A 22,274-nucleotide genomic window follows, 5' to 3' on the forward strand; every position below is an offset into this window, starting at 1 on the left:
GAATTACAGTGCATCAGGTTCAGCATGTGCTTAAGTCTTTGCAAGATCACAGCCATAGGTTGCAACATTTTAAACCAGATTGCACAAGACTAGAAATGCACATTAGAAAGCAAACCTGCACTAATTCGCAGCTGGACGGGATTATCTAACAGGTCTCTTCCATTCCTAACTTCAATGACTATTTCACATACCAAGTTGTGCAATATCTAAGAAAAGGGAGCTAATTAGAAAACTTAAAAACAACAAAATCTAGATCATATTTAAAGGGCAAAAAGCTGTCAAAGAAGAATCTAAACTATAAAGAATTTACGAGTTACCATATGTTCAGTGATTGTGGGGAGACATTCAAGTGCCCTATACAAAAAATCTCAGCTGCGTTTTATTTTGTTGTAAAAATAACTAAATTTATTCCTAATAATGTTCAACATTAACACCACATTTTCTGTGCAAGCAAGTGATACTGGCAGAGCTGACAGGAAATACAGCTGAAATCGAGAGCAGGAATTCTCTGTGTCACATTTCTTAGCAGCACCTCTTTGAAGCACGGTGTGCAAAGAGATACACAACATAGCTGCAGAAATGGCCTCGCTTATCTTCTCTTTTAGGGAATCGAGTTCTGAAGTCTCCCTCAATTAATATGAAACTTTTACAGAGTTAATACTGAAATATGGTGTATTCACTATCGGACTATAAAAAGTACTTCAGTGCTACAGTGATAGGGACCCAGGATGCTGGGGACTTGAACATCCTATTTACCTATCTAGGTACATATATAAAACTAAGGGACTATTAGATCATTTACTCTAACCTCCTGTATAACACCAGTGATCGAATTTCGCCCACATACCCGTTTTGAGCCCAATATCTACTGCAGGAAGTTTTCAAAAGCGCTTGAGGGATGTAGAAAGACAAGTCTCATTGACTTTGTGCTGTTAAATTTCCTTCTTTGACAAGGATACCAGCCTAGTGGATGAGGGAGCAGTAAACATGATATATCTTGATTTTAGTAAGGCTTCTGACACAGTCCCACATGTGGGACTCTATGACATTCTCATAAGCAAACAAGGGTAATGTGATCTAATGAAATTACTATAAATGGGTGCTCAACTCATTGAAAGACCATACTTAAAGTGTAATCATCAGAGGTTTGCTCTCAAACTGGGAGGGAATATTTAGTTGGGTCCTACAGAGGTCAGGCCTGTGTACAGTACTATTTAATATTTTCATTAATGACTTGGATAATGGAATTCAAAGTGACCCTAACCAATTGGATAATTGGTCTGAATTTAACAAGATGCAATTCAATAACGATAAGTGCAAAGTCTGGTACTTCACTTTGGGAAGGAAAAAAATCAAATGCACAACTATAAACCGGGGAAGAACTGGCTAAGTTGTAGTACTTCTGAAAAGCATCAGAGTGTTATAGCAGATCACAAATTGAATATGAGTCAAAAATGTGATGCAGCTGCAAAAAAGGTTAATATTATTTTGGGATGTATTAACAGGAGTGTTATATGTAAGACACAAGGTAATTTGTCCCACTCTCCACAGCACTGGTGAGGCCTCAGTTGGAGTACTGTGTCCAATTCTGGGTAACCACATTTTAGGAAAGATGTGGACAAACTGAAGAGCATCCAGAGGAGTGCAACAAAGGTGATAAGAGGTTTAGAAAGCCTGACCTATGAAAAAAGATTTTAAAAGACTGGGGATGTTTGGTCTTGAGAAAAAGAAGACTGAGGAGGGAATGAGGTGGGACCTGATAACAGTCTTCATCTATGTTAAGGACTGTTATAAAGAGGACAGTGATCAATTGTTCTCTGTATCCACTGAAGGTAGGACAAGAAATAATGGGTTGAAGCTACAGCAAGAGAGATTTAGGTTATAAATTAGGAAAAAAACCTTTCTAACTACAGGAGTATTTAAGCTCTGGAAAAGGCTTCCAAGGGAGGTTGTGGAATCCCCATCATCAGAGGTTTTTAAGAATAGGCTGGAAAAACACCCGTCAGGGATGATCTAGGTTTACCTGGTCCTGCCTCAGAGCAGGGGGCTGGACTAGACGATCTCTCGAGGTCCCTTACAGTCCTACATTTTATGATTCTCAAGTATCAGAGGGGTAGTCTGTATCCACAAAAACAACAAGGCGTCCGGTGGCACCTTAAAGACTAACAGATTTATTTGGGCATAAGCTTTCGTGGGTAAAAAACCCTCTTACCACGAAAGCTTATGCCCAAATAAATCTGGTGGTCTTTAAGGTGCCACCAGACTCCCCATTGTTCTTATTATTCTATAATCTATGGGGCTGATTGAGTACAGCTAGACACTGTACAAATAGGCCTATGTGTATATATGATTAACAAGAGAACACAAAGGGCCAATGCCAATGAAGCAGTATCTATTTATGCTGGTGCTGAGTTCTGAGAGACCTAAGGCTAAATTATGGGTATCCATTTGGTGTGCCCCGGGGAGGGGAGAGAGAGACTTCAGGCAGCATCCCAGCCACATTTGCTCACCCTGGAGTCAGCTGTAGCTACATGACCACCACTCCAAAAACGCAAGTGATTGAGACTGGCCAAGCAGCACTGGCTGCAATGCTTTAAGCCCCAGAGAGGGTGCACCAGCCAGTAAGTGATGTTTTTGCCTCCCATTCCCTGCGCACCTTTTTGTTGCTGCAGGACAGCGGTGGGAAAAGCACAGGCTATGCCTATAGAAGTAGCATATCGGCTGCTGCTCTGAACTATGCTTCCCTTAGCATCTTTATGCCTGTTCCTTCACTGACCCACTAGGACCTATCAGTGTCCCAGCTCAGGCTGTGGTTTTCCTCACCCCCAGTTCAGGCTGCGGTCTTCGTCACCCCCACCATTCACGGTTGCTCTGATACATGAGCTATAATAGAATGCATTTCGTAGAACTCCCTAACTGTTTAATTGAGAGGCAGTGTGTTCTCATGGGAAGAGCCTTGAATGAGAGTCAAGAGACCTAGGTTCTATTTGTCATTCAGCCGTTGGCTTGCCATGTGACCTGGGGCAAGTGAATTATGCGGTGTGTGCCTCAGTTTCCCTTCTCACTTATTGTCTGTTTATATTGTAAGCCTAAAATGAGGCAATCCTTATCCTGCAAACCATTTGTACGGTACCAACCTAGATGAGATACCAGTCTCAGTAGGGCCCCCCAGGTGCTACCAAACTGCAGACAAATAACCATTTAAACAAGTAACAGGCACTCATTTCTGTTACACCAGAAATATTGCATCCAGGCAGCGAGGAAGAAAGTTATTTGCCACAATACTATCACCAGAGCATTATAACTTAATGCTGTCACATCAGCACAAAAAAGAGAAAGATCCCAGGTAAAAATATTATTGCTGAATGCAAATAAATTAAGCCCATCTGTTTGCCAATTAATTCAACAACTCCAATCTCACCATCCAACAGTAGGCTCTTCACAAATTTCTCAAAATTAAACGGTACATTTAAGAAGGGAAGTTTTATGAAGACTTTGGTCTGTTTCCTGTTTTGCTTGTTATTTATCAAAAAAAAAAAAGGGAGGGGGAGGACTGTTAGTTTCAGTGTCTGATAATGAGACACAGCTGTAGTTCTGAACCAGGATGCTAGCCACTGGAAGATCATCATGGCTATCTAGTGCCCCATTTGAAATTAACCAGAGGCCTACATGAAGTGGACTAGTGGCCTCTCTCCCTGCAGTGCCTTATGGAGAGAAGCCCAAATCACAAAAAACAACATATCCCATGCTGACAGTCTCAGTAGAGAGGCCAGGGAGATTGTGCTGTGCTCGAAAACGGTCCCTCCAACTGAGGGGTGATGATGCAGAGCAAAGGAGTTCCAAATGCAGCTGCTCACTTGTTCCTGTTTTGTGGCTAACTGCAGCATTTGAGCTTCCAATGCTGTCAATTAAAAATAAATTAAACCATTTAGGAACATGTTGATTCTCATTTGAATAAGAATAAATTTTTTCGAACTGCCTGATTGTGCACCCAATGCATCCAAGCTCAGGTACAGCATTTTTTCAACTGGGTGCACTTACTGGAAAAATTAGAAGTGAAATTCTGATCCTATTGAGGTCAATGGGAGCTCTGTCATAGACTTCAGTGGGGTCAAGGTTTCACCTCAGAAACCCAGCGTCTTTTCATTCATAATCAGAATGCTAAATAGAAATGCCAATGTTATTTTTATACAGTGTGCTTTCACTGCTAACAGTGATGGTTATAAACACACATTAGTACTGCATCAGCAATAAAGAATTAAAAATGGATGAGTTATGGGTGTCTTTTAGTATCTTGACAGGTTTCAGAGTAGCAGCCGTGTTAGTCTGTATCCGTAAAAAGAACAGGAGTACTTGTGGCACCTTAGAGACTAACCAATTTATTAGAGCATAAGCTTTCATGAGCTACAGCTCCCTTAGTATCTTCTGTTAGAATGAGAATCAGAGTGCATAAGAGTCATGATTTACAAAAAAAAATCTTTAATATTTAAACCATATTTTTTATTTATATGTTGCTAATGCTTTACTTTCTTCCCATTTAGTAATGTTAAATTGCTATGTGGCTGTTTTGTATTTGTTTCATTTGTTAGTTTCCTATTTAGCAGAGTTTCAGTTTTACACAGAGATGATTTCTAATACAAGATGTCACACTTGAAATGCTCACCCTATGCTAAAGGAGACAAGTCCAGGACCTCATTAACATCCTTCTGCTGGGAACAAAAACTCAAAACACAAATTTGATAATCAAGTAGTCCCTGCTGTATTTGCAACCAGCCTCATCTTCTGATATACTGGTCTTCCACAAGTTAAGAAAGCTGAAATGCTTTGACAAGGCTACACTCTTCCATCAGCGGTTGCTTTGCAGTTCAAAGTCTATAGGATTTGTGCTCCTAAGAGAGACAAGGTGGGTAAGGTAATATTTTTGTTATTGAATCAACATCTGTAAATAATAAATAAAATAATAAAATATATTACCTCACCCAACATGTGCTCCAAAGTTATTTGGGTGCTTTTGAAAATATCGCCCTTTGGAGCCTAACTTTAGGCTCTTATTTTCAAAAAAATTTGGCTCATGTGTACAAAAAAATTCACAATACGTTTGCATTGTATTAAAAATGTAAATAGCTTTTCATTTGTTGCTAGCTAACACTGAAGGATATATTTTCAAATGAGATTTACAAAGTCTGATTTAAACCAATGATTTTTTAAAAATCAAGTGATTTAAGTTATTCCACCCTAATCAGAGTTCACTAATTCTTACAAGACTCACTAATTCTTGAAGAAGTTTGCTCAATTTATTTTACACTGAATATCTACTGAATTTTGAGGACAAATTATGAACTCTTTACTCACAATGGTGAGCAGTTACTCACATGAAAAGTCACAATCTGGCCCTAAAAACCAGATGTTAAAGTATGAAATGTAATAGTTACATTACTAAGGATCTGGAATATGCAATGTACAACAGCATCTGAAACTATTACTGAACTAGCTTATTTAAGGCGTGTTCCAGTATTTTCATAACGTGTAGGAAATGGGCCCAGCTGAACATTTATGAAATGTAACACTGATGTTATTTAAAAGCATCTAATTTCTTACCTAGAACTAATTACCAGCCAAAGCAATTAAAAACATTTTGCATTATTGTTTTACAGCAAAGCATGTTTTATTTTCGGTCATTCTCTGCAGCAAATTGCATTGCATTCAAAGTAGTGGTGCCAACTGGTCTCCCTCAGATAAATAATTTGACATTTTCACCATCATAAAAGGAAAGAAATAAACAACCTATTTGCCATTTTTAAAATTGTTTTATATTTAATAGTTTTACTGGTTCACTCTTCTGAACACTTTCCAAGTGGATCTGAACAAACACTGGGGCATCATTTTAATGGGGCAGAGTTCTGGTTCCTTTGCACAGCCTGAAAATATGGGCTGTTTGAAGGGGAGAAACACAGGCCCCTGACTCTCATGTATTGGCAGGTAAAAATATGATTATCTGTTTACTTTTAAAACATGTGATATCAAGGGTGTATATATAGAGCCTCATCCCGTAGTCCTGACCAAGGCCTATACTCCCGCAAACAATGTAGAGGCTCCTGGACGCACAGACATGCCCTGTATCTCTCTCTGGCTTGCTAAATCCCAGATTAAGTGAATTCAGGATGTACTGCTTCATATCACTGGGAAGGGGGCTCTCAAATCCTGACCTGCACTGTATATGCACCACATGTGGGATTTCAAGAAGTGGGGACTGATGCCCAAATTAAGAGTTGACCAGTGGAGAAGGGACTTGGATACTGCCCCACCCTGCTCAATACATTTCTGCCCCTCCATGAATATTTCCGATCTCCCAGATAAAATCAATCAACCAACACCAATCAGCCTGGGGAGGGGGTCTTCCCTTTGCTCCTCCCCAATAAAGGAATTCTGATACCACCCCCAATAGTTTCCCTGCTCTGCTCCCACTGCTCTTCCCTCTGTTTTGCCCATCTCCCCAGCCAGGTCACACACCCACCCTCAATCCTTTCCCTGGGCAGGAAGAGCCTTTTCCCACCCTGACCACCAGCTCCTATCGGCTGCCTCCTCGCTCCCTCTGCTCAAGCTCAGCAGTCTCATTCTCTGGTGCGCTCCTGAGGCTTGGCATGGTTCGATGCCTGCGTAATGCTCCGGGGAGGCTACTCTGATTCTGCCCCGAAGAAGACTGCAGGGCGACCTGTGCGATCTCCGCACTGCTGCATGTGGCCAAAGGAGGAGGTCTCCTGGAGGCTGCTGGCCCCTCCCAGCCTGCCCTCTATGGTGCTGCACTGAAGAGTGAGAACCCTCCAGTCCCTCCTTTCATCTCCTACTCTCTCCCACCCATTGTTGCTTTCTCCATGGTGCTGCTTGATAGATGACAGAAAAGAAAGGCACCTCCTTAATTAAGGAGAGGCTACTTAACTGGTGGACATTAGTCCCGTGAGCACCCTCCTTAGCAGCCACCACTGGGAAAGGAGGAAGAGGAACCAAGGAGCAGATGCTCTATTCAACATGCTTCCTTCAAAACCATTGTATGTCCATGTGTAAGTCTTGCGCCATTAGCTTATCCTATGTACTCACATCTCCTTTGGACAGGGCGGGTTATGGCTCATGCAGAAGTCATGCTATTGTGGAAAAGGCAGACCCTGAACACTGCATGGATGCAACAGAATTCTCAGCAGAGTTGCAGATGCAACCTATTGCTGATTATTTTATGTGCTACAAACAAATGGACACAGCTATTTTATAAAGCCACACTCTTGGCTACTTGGGGGCACCTAGGAAAGCTAAGGTGAATCTACTAAAGATATGAAGTCAAGGTGGATAAATTAAGCTGTGTGAACTCTCTCCTCACCCCCCTGGATGCTTTCACTCAGTAGTAAAGTGGCTTTAATTCAGTGTAACTGAGGATAAAGTTACAAAGAAGTAAAACACTGAGCAAGAGATTCCACACAGGGGTTTAATTCACTTCAGCTCTTTGGTTGATTCACCTTAACTTTCTGGAGTATTCCTTGTAGATATGCCCTCAGTGGAACATGTATTAGAATCCTGCTCCTTCAGCACAAAAACCACAGGACTTTGCTACATGATCTAAGGGAGATCCCCTTTAGTAACTAATCAGGAGCAACTCCTTTAGTCTCTGAGAGAGACAGCAGAGGGCAACATCCCTCAAACAGAAAGGCAGTCAGTTAAAACTCCCATTGTAGTCACTTAAAGAAGGGTGCTGTGTAGCTTGAAAGCATGTCTCTTTTACCAACAGCAGTTGGTCCAATAAAAGATATTAAAAGATATTACCTCACCCACCTTGTCTCTCTCACTGTAGTCACAATGTTTTCACTAAATTGAGGATTTAGGAACAAAAGGGTCATCACTTTTTTTCTCTCTACATATTACTGAAAAGCAGCTAACCCAGAGGTGGGCAAACTATGGCCTGTGGGCTACATCTGGCCCGCGGGACTGTCCTGCCCGGCCCTTGAGTGCCTGGCCGGAGAGGCTAGTCCCCAGACCCTCCCACACTGTCCCCCCTTCCCTGCAGTTATGCCGCCACACAGGCAGCACGGCTGGCTCCGTCCAGGCAGTGGGGCTGCGAGCTCCTGCTGCTCTGAACGGCATGGTAAGGGGGCAGCAGCGGCGGCACACACGGCAGCAAAGGGGGTTGGGTAGGGGGTCCTGGGGGGCAGTCAGGGGACAGGGAGTGGGGGGGTTGGATGGGGGTGGGGTCCCAGGGGGCAGTTAGGGGTGGGGGGTGCTGGGAGGGGGCGGTCAGGGGACAAGGAGCTGGGGGGGGGGGGTTGGATGCTTCAGAGGTTCTGAGGGGGGCAGTCAGTGGGTGGGGGTGGATAGGGCGTGGAGGTCAGGCTGTTTGGGGGGCACAGCCTTCCCTACCTGGCCCTCCATACAGTTTCGCACCCTGATGTGGCCCTCGAGCCAAAAAGTTTGCCCACCCCTGAACTAACCCAAGGTTTATCATGGGCTGTTTTTTGAAGGTGGAGAGAAAAAGAAACATAGAGAAATTGCTTCAGGGCTGATGCTTTTTATACCAATTTTCAACTTAAAACAGATTTATGAACAAATTATAAAGTTGGGAAAATACAGGTTTCTGATGGAAACCTTGATGGTTCCTTGAGCTAGATGTTGAAGAGTAGCTAAGGCCTCACCCAACACCACTAGTATTTTTCTAAATAAATTATAGGGTTGGGATGTTGAGGGGTTAGAGGGGGAGTTATAATGCATATTTACTCTGTACACATCCCCTTCAAAAACTTGGCACAAAATAGCTTTTTTTATAGCTGTTATGTTCTATTGGGTCAAAATTGATTTTAAAATAGCGCTTAAATGCTTATGAGTACGTTCACAGTGGAGTATTCTGTTGAGTAAATAATGAGTGCTTTAAACATTTTCTAATTAAAGGCTTACAGAAGAGCCTGCAGTGGCCTTAAAGAAGCTGTTATATCCTTTCATATCAGTTTTCATAGGATTCCATGACAATTCCTTTTCTTGTTTATAACTAAATACTTAGCACTGTGTATCAAAGCACAGAACAATGTTAACTAAACACTTCTCTCACATTAACAAACGTTACTAATGGATCCTCAAGACACCCCCATATGTAAATTAATTATAATCTTCAATCTTTTTAATTACTACAAACAGATTTTTTTTAAAGCAAACACACTCAGAATCAAACACAGTAGGGTTTCTTCCCACTTCCAACCTTGGGACAAATGTAGCCTTGATGAAATGTTTCTTCAGATTTCTAGCAGCAGTAAAATTGTCCCTCTGTCCTTAATTAGTCTAGTTGTGCCCTGGTTTTGCAGCACAAATATGGCCAGATTTTTTAAGTCCTCAGCATCCAGTCACTCCTATTGTCCTCAGTGGGAGTGACTGAGTGCAGAGCACTTTTGAAAATCCAGCTGTTGTATAAATCATCCACTTTTTGGAGATCAAAGTGCACCCAGGGGCCTGATTCCAGACTCAACTGAGGAGAATGGGAGGCTTTCCACTGACTTCAGTGGACATTGGAGGAAAGGATAAAGGTAAAGTTTCACTGGCTTTTGCTGATTTAAATTAGATGTTTATTCAGGAACACACAATTTTCTTTTTTGATGTGAATATAATTGATAATATTCAAGCATTGTTTTCATTTAATTAATTTGAGATAGTACTTCAGAATTATCTGCGAAACTTTTCTTATTTTAATAAACACTTCCTACATTCAATTATTATTATTAATACATTTTAAAAGGGGAGTTGATAATTACCAATATGGACCACACTCTCAATTGGCATAAAATAGCATAACCACACTGGTTTCAATGTAGCTACACTATTAACACCAGCTAGGGAGAAGGCTCTCTAAACCTTTCTGCAATCATCCCGTGAATTCATCATCACAAAACAATTAAGGATTTAGTTTATCTGGTATTAGATTCAGTTTATTACTGTATTCCACAGGGTGGGAAGAACTCTGGAGAGCTACTGTTTGGGATGTTAATGATCAGTATTATGTGAAACTGTAGCCATCAATACTGAGCAAGTTAAGAGTCAGAGTTAAGTGGGTGAAGGGACCGTGTGCCATATTATACAGCTATATAATCTCCTGTTTAAATATATTATGGTCTGTTATAACTGTAAATGCTTCATGGTAAAATGTCCATCCATTATAGTCTCATTCCAGCCATAATAACTCTCTGCAAGGCTTGGGTGTATTTCTAGTTGGAATAGTCCAAAGTAGGAAAAACCCTCAAACAATAAAACTGAAAACTGAAACTTTCCTTTCCAGAAATTAATTTTGAACTAGGTAGCTTTAAAAGAACAGATACCAGGGTGATGGAAATGGTACAAGAGCTTCAGGTAGGTAGGAAGTACCGTATGTGCACTAAATAAAGGAAGCTTAAGTTCTTACAATTGAATAGCTCTTACAAACAGTTTCCAGTTTTTCCCATGCTAAAAGATTAAATGTTGAGCAGCAGAACACTGTAAAAAGTTATATGTAAATAAAATATTTCTATTTAAGGAGGACATCTTGCCTGCTTAAAATTCAATGCTTCCTAAGCCCGTTTGAGTGCTATGCTTTGACAGTAGTAATTATCTCATGTCACTTAATATGATATAATGTCTACTTACGTGTAATGGATATGCCTTAATTTTCGAGGAAACAGTTTCTGTTTTGCCCAACTGAAACATGGTACGGTGATTAAAATGTAATTTTCACTCAAGCGGTAATGCATATTTTCCTATAAACAAATACCTAAATAAACACATCACTGTCTTTGCAAGATAGACTGATAAAAATAGGGAAATCCCATATTATTCTGCTCTTAATTACAAATAGCTGTATAATCATGTAAATCATCTATTTCCCACCCTCATATCACAACTAATGTTAAATAGCCAAATAAATATTGTGAAGCAAATCAAAATAGTTTCAGGTCACTGAAAATATATATGCTATTTAATAACTGTATTGAAGCCACTTCATGTAGTTTCATTAAGTGATAACAGTTCCCATATTCTGAATACATACAGATAATTTATCTCAAAGCTTTCTTAAAGTAATCTCTGTTTATGCCATATGCATTCACAATAAAGAAAATACCCCAAATCTGTTCCACCAAAACTGAAGAAAATAGTTCAGGAGACGTGACAGATGTAACCATTTCACTTGTTGCATCAAATTCAGCCTACTTATTCCAAAGAATGGTCTGTATGATTTCTCTGTGATCTTATTACAATCCGACAAACGATGCAAGAGCTATTAGGATTAAGATGCTATGATATTAGATTTCAGTTCCTTTGACCATTGCAGTGGATAACAACGTAAATTTGAAATCTGTATAATGCCAGTGTGGGTAATGCAGATTATTTATTCCTTGATAATCTCAAAAATACTTAATTATCAATGGCAAGAAAAAAATACTTCAGCTTTTTCAAACCTTCCCCCCTCACTCTGACAGTTCTATTTTGTTCCACTTTCCAAGAAGGTAAAACTAAGAAGATTGCTTCACACTGTGTTTTACTTTTCATACCAGCCTCACCCTCAGCTCTGAAATACAGCGTCAGTGGAAAGAGAGTGAAAAAATGCTATTCTATACACAGGTTACAGTAAATCTATTTTTTAAAGGACATGGAAGAAATCAGGCTGGTATTCGCAAGTGTTTTCTACGTACAACCACTGCTTCAAACTCTCTAAAACTTTTCTCATACCATATCAAATTGATGCTAAACGTGCCTACCAAAAAATGTGTTACAAGGAAATTAATTTGCAAAGGAACAAAGCATACACAATCAAATTCTGCGTTGTTCAGTTTGATCAGCTAATGCACATACAGCTGGCCATTTGTCCTGAAATAGATCACCTGCTTATAATTTATTTTTTACCATTACATTTTTTTGAGTAGGCTAATGTATATTTTTCACTCACCCTCCACAATTTTTTAAATCTCTTCACTCTGGACAATTTTGCTTTGTTCATTCCTGATGTCTGCAGGTCAGATATGTATCCTATATAGCAGCAAATATGTTCTACATCAGCTTGATGTCCAAAACAGTAAAATGCTAGTTATTCTTGAAAACAGAGGCACTCCCTAGCTTTTAATGCTGCTTCCAATAACCACACAGTTCACAGCTCAGCATAAAGTAACCAATAGCTGAACATGACATTAAAAAAAACCCACGCTCTACAGAGATCATAGAGGGAGCAGTCTTGATCCATCCAATGCTTGATTTAGGTCAGGGAAAAAAATATTATTGTCAGACATCCAACCTTAAGAAGACTCATGAACTGAAAATGGTGATGGTATGAAACATTGTCATGCTTAGCTTTAACTTACTTAGGGATTGCTTTAATCGTATATTAATAAAATCCAAAGCTGCTTCAAAATATATGGAAATGAACAGACATTTAAAAATGTCTGAAATAATCTCTAGTGGAATGATGCTAAGAGTTTCTTCATGCAGTAGCTTCGACTTTGTTTAATTATGTTCCTTGGCATAAATTCAGCAAATGGAAAACGAAGGATTAAGAGCATTAGAAACTCAATTTCAGTAAAAAATATAACTCATTATTTCATCATCCGTTTCTGGAATGAGCAAATAAATTTGTTTACAGAACATTCTTATTTCTTTTGAACAAGTACTGACTGTGAGGCAGATCTTTATAGCAGCTGATTGCTCTAGTAGCTATCAGAAAAAAACCCACAACTGCAATCATATCACTTCAGCATGCAATCTAGTCACATCCCGCCAGATAAACAACATCAGCCATGGTCAGGACTCTGACAGGTGGACCACAAAAGAAAAACCACAGAATGCTCCAGGAAGCGTCCTTGGTGATTGAGTAGGTTTCACCTTTCTTTCTGAGCCAACAGTAATCCAAAGCATGGTGCAATCGAGCACTGTGGTTCAGAAAGTCAGTCTTTCAGACGAAACACAAAAACAGGTCTTCACTTGTAATGGTCATTAAACATTACATGGCTCTTTTCTCAAGAGCAGAGAGGACATCCTATCCAAATTCTAGATCATTCTTCATGATTTACATTCAACCTGCCTAAACTTCACCTACAGTTTTAATTGGGGCACAGTGTTGCTGGGTACTGTGATTTCAATGTACATAGGACCAAATCTCAACGTTCTTATTTAGTGCTCATGAAGTGCTTGTGAAACACACTAGTAAAGTGTATCTCATGTCTCCCTCTAGGGCAGGGGCGGGCAAACTTTTTGGCTTGAGGGCCGCATTGGGTTTCGAAAATTGTATGGAGGGCTGGTTAGGGGAGGAGGGTGTGGCCCGGCCCCTCATCGCCCCCGCTTTTCATCCCCTGACAGCCCCCCCCCGCGGACTCCTGCCGCATCCAACCCCCCCTGTTCCCTGACGGCCCCCCCAGGACCCCTACCCCATCCAACCACCCCTTCTCTCTGTCCCCTGAGCACCCCCGGAACCCCTGCCCCTGACTGCCCCCCCAGCTGCCCCATCCAGCCCCCCCTTTCCTTCCTTACTGCCCCCCCAGGACCCCTGCCCCATCCAACCACCCCTTCTCCCTGTCCCCTGCCTGCCCCCGGAACCCCTGCCCCTGACTGCCCCTCAGGACCCCTGCCCCCATTCAACTCCCCTGTTCCCTGCCCTCTGACCACCCCGACCCCTATCCACCCTCCCCACCCCCTGACCATCCCCCTGAACTCCCCTGCCCTCTATCCAACCCGCCCTGCTCCCTGGCCCCTTACCGCGCAGCACAGAGCATCAGGTCAGCTCGCAGCCCTGCCACGTCACCTGGAGCATTGTGCCGGCAGTACAGTGAGCTGAGGCTGCAGGGGAGGGGCCAGGGACTCAGGGGCTGGGCAGGAGTTTGCCCACCTCTGCTCTAGTGTCTCATCCACTAGAGGATTAAGAGCCTGCTACTGCTACCAACTCTCCTTTAGCTCAAGAGGCAAAGATCTATAGATCTGTGCTATGGATCTGAAGCTATAGGGATGAAATCCTGCTGCTAACAGTTCCAGTGGGTCATCAGTGAACTTCTGAAGGCAAAATCCTTATGGAAATAAAAACCTGAATAAGTTCAGGATTTGGCCCACAGTTTGTGACTGTAAAGAAATTTGATGCTATATGTAAGACTTCACTTCTAAAATGACTATCAAGTTTGGTTCACATATAAGAGAAAAAATTGTATTCGTTTCAGAAGTCACTGACTGGTTTTGCGGATTTCCTTAGTTCTTGATAAGTTTGTTCTAATGTTTGATGATGAAGGCCTGATCCTACTTCCAATGAAGCCAATGAGAGCTTTACCATTAACTTCAATGGAAGCATGATTGGATCCTTGTTTAATAAAGAATAAAAGCCCCTCATGTCTGGTAGAGAAACTTATTACATCTAATTTGATGCTTTATAAGTACTTTGCCTTAATAATGATTTTCAGAAATTCTCTAATCACATTGATTCAGGATAGGATCCCAACTCTATTTTCAATCACGCTGACAATTTGTTATTAATCTAATTAATATTGAAAAGACAGATAAAACAATTTCATATTCATAGGCACCTCGGGATTTAGAAGATACAAGAATCTCTAGCATGTACTCTTGAAGCTATGCGGTATTTTTACTTAAGAATGTCGTAGTTGCAGTTAAGCTGTATGTAGAGCAGTGATGACATGAAGACAAAATAAATTAATACTGAAAAGTGGAGCAGTCGCATAACCCTTCCCCCCTCAAAAAAGGAGCAGTAACTTAAGCAACGAGAATCTTCAGGTAACTGTATTGCCTGCAACAAAGCCATAAGAATTGAACTGATATCCGCTATATGCCACTAAAAACATGGCTGTCCAGTAAAAGCTGCATCAACAGGACTGAGCTGGGACTCTGGCACTTTTACAAATCAATGTCTTAAAAATGGTTGGGGTGCAGGAAACTTCATCCTGCCCTTTTATCACATGGTGCAAAAAATCTTATACAACACACATCGTTTCTTCTCTGAGCGTTTTCATCTGAGATTTGCGATTATTTCACTTACGATCTAGTGTCTGATTATATGTATGTTGTAGAATGAGTGTGGTCTTCAAAGAAGTGCAGTATGTTAGGTCTGAACTGACAGTCGCTGATCTGTGAAAGCTGCTCTTACCTCAGTGGTCAAATTTGCACTTTTGTTTGTACCTAGGTATCCCAGCCAGTCCCCAAAGACAATATGAGGTCTATTCTACCAGGCCTCCTGTTTTTCCAGAGTTCTCACAGCTCACAGGTCTCTGGGACAGAACTCTTGTACTGATTCCAGGGCTCAGAAGGGGAAGGAGAAGGAAGATCTGGACATGAGAAGGGAGAAATGAATAGACACTGGATGAAGGCCATCAATAGATCTGGAACTAGGTTGTTTTTGCTGTGAATTAAGATGACAATGGACCAAGTTCTCTGGTCCAGCCAAGGATCAGCCAGACACAGAGGCTCACAGGCCATGCCTCTATGGCCCAGCAACTCCCTCTATTCTTGGAACAGGGAGAGCAGTAGTATAGTAGAAGAGGTGCTGGCCCTATGCCACTTGGGGATTCCCCTACACAGGGAGAGGGATTCCCCTCCTTAGATACTCAGTTTTAAGTTGCTGCAATTAAACTACTGAAGAAGAGGCCAGAACCTGGCCCATTCTGTTCTTATCTTAATGCTGCCCACGCTCTCTCTCCTATTGGTGTTCATAGTACAGGCTACAGTCATGGAAAGTACAGTATGCAATTCATCTAGTTTCCAGTGGTTATCCAAAATGAAATCTATTAATCATAGTTGAGCCAGTCTCTTTAAGCAGAAAAACAATCCACCTTACAGTTCCTTGCCTTCAGAAGTATAATAGGAACTTCTGACCCTTACTTCCTATACTGAGTGTACAGGCTGAAAATTGTTCAGTGCAATCCTTTCCCTTGCATTGATCAATGCTTATAAATAGCATTGTATTCCTGGGTCAAGGGCAAGGTGAACACTATTTGGTCTTGAGGCTTTCTTCTTTGTGGTTTGGGTATTATGATTAAAGCCAAGAGAAATTATGGTTACATCTGAATTAAATCCAGTTTGGAATCATACAAAATGCTTTGACAGCTTTTCAACATTTCAATCTGACTTTTTCCCTAGGTGTAGATTTCAGGATAAAGGCCTAATTTGCAAATAATCGAGAAGAGTTAATTTGCCAAACTCAGAGTAACAGCCGTGTTAGTCTGTATTCGCAAAAAGAAAAGGAGTACTTGTGGCACCTTAGAGACTAACCAATTTATTTGAGCATAAGCTTTCGTGAGCTACAGCTCACTTCATCGAATGTAGCTCACGAAAGCTTATGCTCAAATAAATTGGTTAGTCTCTAAGGTGCCACAAGTACTCCTTTTCTTTTTGCCAAACTCCTTTACCTGAAACGTGTGCTTTGGAAAAATCACTTTTCACTGTATTCAAAAGGCTGAAGCTCACAAATGTTAAAACAATGACATTCAGTAAGTACCTTGATTAAGATAAGGGATCTGAAAGAGAGCAGAATGCAGCCCAGCTGATATTACCAAGCCTGATCAACATTAAGTCCACCCCTTTTTTTCTGTACACCCTGACCTGAAACTCAGGCTCCATTCAGTAAAAAAGTGCTAACAGTCCAGTGGTTTTTATCTTCAAATCAATAGCTGCCCTCCTTTTATTAACCCATTGATCATTTACCAGATGAACTACACTTTGTAAGAAAAATACAGTAGACCTGAGGGGGAGAGAGAGAGAGAGAGAGAGAGAGAGATGAAGAACACAACTCCAGGCTTTGGATTCTATAAAGGGAAACTGACATTTGCTAAAAATGTGAACATGGAACAAATACCACTTTGCCTAACAAAATCCTTTCCCCCAGAATTCGTATAGTCCTGTCCTCTTCCTCAGTTCTGTCAACATGGCTCCCTTGTTAAAAACCCTTTGTTTTCCACATTGATCAAACTCTTCTCAGTGCCAACCTCTTGCTGCCTTCATTATCATCTATGTACTCGCTGGCTCCCCTTGCTCCTCCCAAGCCTCCATTCCCACCGTCCCCTTTCTACCTTTCCCCAAATGTCTTTGAATACATTTGCCTCTCCCTCTTCTTGTGTCCCAGTAGCCTTGCTTCCCTTTCTTCAATCCCTTCCCCAGTAAGCTCTCTTGGACACCACTAATGCTGTGAGCCTGTACTACAGTGGTTCTCAACTCTGGTCCACCGCTTGTTCAGGGAAAGCCCCTTTGCGCCAGGCCAGTTTCTTTACCTGCCGTGTCTGCAGGTTCGGCCGATCGCGGCTCCAGGCCAATGGGGGCTGCGGGAAGGGCGGCCAGCACATCCCTCAGCCTGCACCGCTTTCTGCAGCCCCCACTGGCCTGGAGCGGCGAACCGGGGCCAGTGGGAGCCGCGATCGGCCAAACCTGCAGACGCAGCAGGTAAACAAACCAGCCCGGTGCGCCAGGGGCTTTCCCTGAACAAGCGGTGGACCAGAGATGAGAACCACTGCTGTACTAGATCCAAGTATATAATAAGCCTACTGTCTGTTCAGCTTGTAAGTTCCTGGGGCACCAGCAGGGGCAGGGGCAGTGTCTCACATGTAATTACTGGGCAGCGCAGAACCCACTGTCAGCAATCAGTAAGCCATAGCCCTACATGTCTGAACAGCTCTAAATGGGCCATCCTAATTATCACTACAAAAGTTTTTTTTCTCCTGCTAATAATAGCCCACCTTGATCGATTGGTCTCATTAAAACTGGTATGGCAACCCCCATTTTTTCATGTTCTCTGTATATATATATATATCTTCCTACTGTATTTTCCACGAGATGCATCTGATGAAGTGGGCTTTAGCCCAGGAAAGCTTATGCTCTAATAAATTTATTAGTCTCTCCGGTGCCACAAGTACGCCTCATTCTTTCTGCATTTTTCTCTAGAAAGACATAATTGTCGAACATTTTTAAAATATATTTATAATTCAATACCATACAGGTAGTGTTGCTAACAGACTCTCCTTTCCCTACAGGCATCTACTGCCACCTATTTCCTGGTAAGCAATTTCTACCTTTTAAAATTTATTTTTCTTGTTTTTTATTTTTTCCCATTGTCTTATTTCCCAAATCAGCATATTTTTTCTTAATTTTATATTTGGCTTTAATTTTATCCCGCCTATATTTTCCTTTCATACTATATCTGTCCATATCATCGCTATCTTATTAAATTTATCCATTCCAGGACATTTTTATCCCATCTTCTTTCTCTTACATATATAATAATAATTAAGAACATTTCGCTCTTATATAGTGCTCTTCATCAGTAGATCTCAAAGTCATTTACAAAAGAAATCAGTGTCATTATCCCCATTTTAGATGGGGAAACTGAGACACAGAGTGGCACTGAGACCTGCCAAGGTCACTTGGCTGGCTAGTAGAGCTGGGACTAGAACCCCAGTGTTCTGAGTCATTGTTCAGTCCTCTATGCACTCAGCCTCACTTTTTCTCTTGTATATACACAACACACAATTGTACTGTATACAATAAATATCATATATAGAGCGATATATGGAGTATGGCTGGGATTTTCATTGTAGTTTGACCATTTTACCATTGAAGGGGCTCCAGTTGTGTCACTGTATTGCACAGTCCACCTTTGATATTTCTAAGATGCCTTTTACCTAAGTATCAAAGTGCAGGTAACCTGATACCCTCCCACTAAGGAAAACATATGAAGGTTGTAAAATACCTTAGCAGTTCATAGAGAAGCTTTGCCCAATAAAATCCTGTAGGGCTGCGTTGTTAGTCTGCAATCTAGCACATAGTAAGGGACTTGGTTGACTTTGGAGCAGCTCAGGAGGGAGACTGTGACTTTGGGAATCACAATCTCCCTCCCCACTGCTGGAGAGAAAACTGTGCTGGATATATACCTGTCATGGTCTACAGTACTCTCCCCAGCGCACTGGTGCAGCTATGCTGCTGGATGTGTCTTTGCGGGGGCAGTGTTGGAGGGGGACAGAGTTGTGACACTGTATGATGAACACATGACTAGTTATATCGTTAGTATTGCCATTGTTAATCAATTGCAACAAGTCTTGTACAAAATATATCATGTAAGCTGTCACTGGTTATGATTTGTCGAACAGGATTATCCTATTTGTATGCCTGTATCATTTTTATATCTGAAGTTCTGAATATTGACTATGTACCAGTATGTCAGATGTGTTTGCTCCTGAGGTAACACCCACCAGGTAAAAAGAAAAGGAGTACTTGTGGCACCTTAGAGACTAACCAATTTATTTGAGCATGAGCTTTCGTGAGCTACAGCTCACTTCATCGGATGCATACTGTGGAAAGTGTGCCACGATGCTACAATAGCTATGTCGTCGTTTCCCACCCACATTCCTGGGCTTCAGAGCCCAAGCCCGAATGTCGACACAGCAATTTTTTGCGCCACAGCGTGAGCCCAAGTCTGCAGACCCGGGCTCTGAGACTTGCTGCTGCCCGTTTCTGCTTGCCATTTAGACGTACCATGGGAGGGTCCCAGAGTTCATGGATGTGCTCAGGAGAGGAGGGAGGATACCTGTGCATAGAAGTGGATGTAAGATACTGAAGTTCCCCAGGGAAATATATTTCTTTGTGCTGTTTACTAGAGAAGCAGAAGTGTTGGTGGGCTCTGTCTATTACTAGATTTTTGATAGCGGTGGCCCAATGATCAAGTTAGTGGATGGATACTTAGTTAGGGAGCTCCCTCTTCCTCCCCTAAAGCACTTAATCCCCTGAAACACCTAGTGTGAGTCACTGTTAGAAACAACATTGGACCCAATGGAACATTAGTTTATGACATTCCAATTTGGCAATTCCTATGTTAATACAACAATTTAGATAGGCGAGGGCCACAAACCCCAACTGAGGCTGTTTTGTTAAAAAGAAAAGGATTTTTTTTTCTGTGTGAAGAGTTCTGGTTTGCAAACGGTGGGTTTCACACCACTGCATTTCAGAAAACAACGAGGGGATCTAAGGTTAGGCTCCTACAGCCAACCTTAGTTTCCCTAAAAGGGGGCTGATTTTCACAGCTGCCCAGCACCAGCAGTTCCCACCAACTTCATGTATCATTGACCCAACCACTCAACATCTCCATGCCTGTTTCCTCACCTGTAGAATAACATACCTTCGTATAGAAGCACTGGGAGACTAAACTTCCTTCATTTTTTTCAAGATCCTCTGATGGGATAATGCTATATAAATGCAATGTTTTATAATCACATTCAGCATCGTATAAGGCGTTGAAAGGTTCTCTGGTAAGCCCCAATCATGACTGCTGGTGCTTGGAGGAAGGGGTGTAGAGAGAGAAGGGCACATTATAAAAATGGCTTAGGCTCCTTTCCACTCTCAAGTTGGGGACCTAAAAATTGAGGCACCCAAAATCACTCGTCACTTTTGAAAATTGAGAGCTTAGTGTCCGAGTCTGCTTGGAGCAGCAGAAAAACACCAGCGGTGTCCAGAATGTTAGGCTCCATTCCCACTTAAAAACATTTTGATTGAGCATCAAGCTTAATGGCAGATCATAGCCCCAGCATTCTCCTCTAATGAAACTTGCATTTTCCTATATGCCTCTCCATCAAGTTGTTCTGTTTATAAATCCTTGTGGTAGCAAGCTGTGCAAAATTATCTGGGTCATATAATCCAGTAGTTGTTCAGTACTTACATTAATGTATTGATTCCAAACAAAATGGAACAGAAACATGAACAAAAGAATATCAGGCTTAAAGTCCTGATGCGGTTAGATGGGAGGCTTTGTAAGCATTTTAGAGATTAGTGATGTAATAATTTATTAGTTCCTTTAAAGCTCAGGATCTGGCTAAGGAAACTAAATCATAAAACTGGATCATTAGCCTTTGGCAAATTGCCTCAGTTTCTGGTAGAGCAACCCTGCTACAAGTCAAGAAATTGTACGAACTGCTAAAAACCACCACCAAAAACAGGAAGTATATAATTTCACCTCATTCATTGTCATCAGTTGAACAAGGCCTGAAAAAGCATAAAAAGTAGATTTGTTGTTCTGCCAGCTAAGATCACTGAAGGGCAAATGAGGATCCTTGTAACTTTTACAGAAAAATATCACATAAAATCATAACGATCATCTTGGTTTGGAACTTTTCAGCCCTTTAAAATAAATGCCACAAGTGCATTCAAAACCACAGAGGGCAACTTCTAAGCCCATGTTTGGTCTTGTTTGGTCCCCCTTAGCTTGGGCTGGGTTAGAGAACTGATTGTTTCTGTATTGCTTATTAAATGCAGTTTGCTATGTATTTAAATTGCAAAGGGCTTGACAGTGCCATGAAGGCAGAGCGCTGACAAGGTTATGGTACAAAGCTGCGCCACCCCAGATACAGATGGGAGAAAGATTAGGAAGTATGGGCTAGATGAATGCACTATAAGGTGGGTAGAAAGCTGGCTAGATTGTCGGGCTCAACGGGTTGTGATAAATGGCTCCATGTCTAGTTGGCAGCCGGTGTCAAGTGGAGTGCCCCAGGGGTCGGTCCTGGGGCCGGTTTTGTTCAATATCTTCATAAATGATCTGGAGGATGGTGTGGATTGCACTCTCAGCAAATTTGCAGATGATACTAAACTGGGAGGAGTGGTAGATACGCTGGAGGGGAGGGATAGGATACAGAAGGACCTAGACAAATTGGAGGATTGGGCCAAAAGAAATCTGATGAGGTTCAATAAGGATAAGTGCAGGGTCCTGCACTTAGGATGGAAGAATCCAATGCACCGCTACAGACTAGGGACCGAATGGCTAGGCAGCAGTTCTGCGGAAAAGGACCTAGGGGTGACAGTGGACGAGAAGCTGGATATGAGTCAACAGTGTGCCCTTGTTGCCAAGAAGGCCAATGGCATTTTGGGATGTATAAGTAGGGGCATAGCGAGCAGATCGAGGGACGTGATCGTTCCCCTCTATTCGACACTGGTGAGGCCTCATCTGGAGTACTGTGTCCAGTTTTGGGCCCCACACTACAAGAAGGATGTGGATAAATTGGAGAGAGTCCAGCGAAGGGCAACAAAAATGATTAGGGGTCTAGAGCACATGACTTATGAGGAGAGGCTGAGGGAGCTGGGATTGTTTAGTCTGCAGAAGAGAAGAATGAGGGGGGATTTGATAGCTGCTTTCAACTACCTGAAAGGGGGTTCCAAAGAGGATGGCTCTAGACTGTTCTCAATGGTAGCAGATGACAGAACGAGGAGTAATGGTCTCAAGTTGCAATGGGGGAGGTTTAGATTGGATATTAGGAAAAACTTTTTCACTA

General features: G+C 41.8%; 1 protein-coding gene across 6 annotated transcripts in view; it reads right to left on the reverse strand.

The window, feature by feature from the left end:
- Nucleotides 1-22,274, reverse strand: part of DPP6 (dipeptidyl peptidase like 6) — a 783,294-nt gene that overhangs the window by 459,615 nt on the left and 301,405 nt on the right. Inside the window, exon 1 of one of the 6 annotated variants that reach the window (XM_074946294.1) lies at nucleotides 11,939-12,079. The exons of the other annotated variants lie outside the window; for them this stretch is intronic. Coding sequence (XP_074802395.1) covers nucleotides 11,939-11,989 — 51 coding nt within the window. The 5' untranslated portion in view covers nucleotides 11,990-12,079. Of the gene's footprint in view, nucleotides 1-11,938; nucleotides 12,080-22,274 lie in introns of those variants that run through there. 6 annotated transcript variants of the gene reach the window in all.

This window comes from Natator depressus, chromosome 2, assembly GCF_965152275.1.
Source record: "Natator depressus isolate rNatDep1 chromosome 2, rNatDep2.hap1, whole genome shotgun sequence".
In the NCBI taxonomy this organism is placed as follows: Eukaryota; Metazoa; Chordata; order Testudines; family Cheloniidae; genus Natator; species Natator depressus.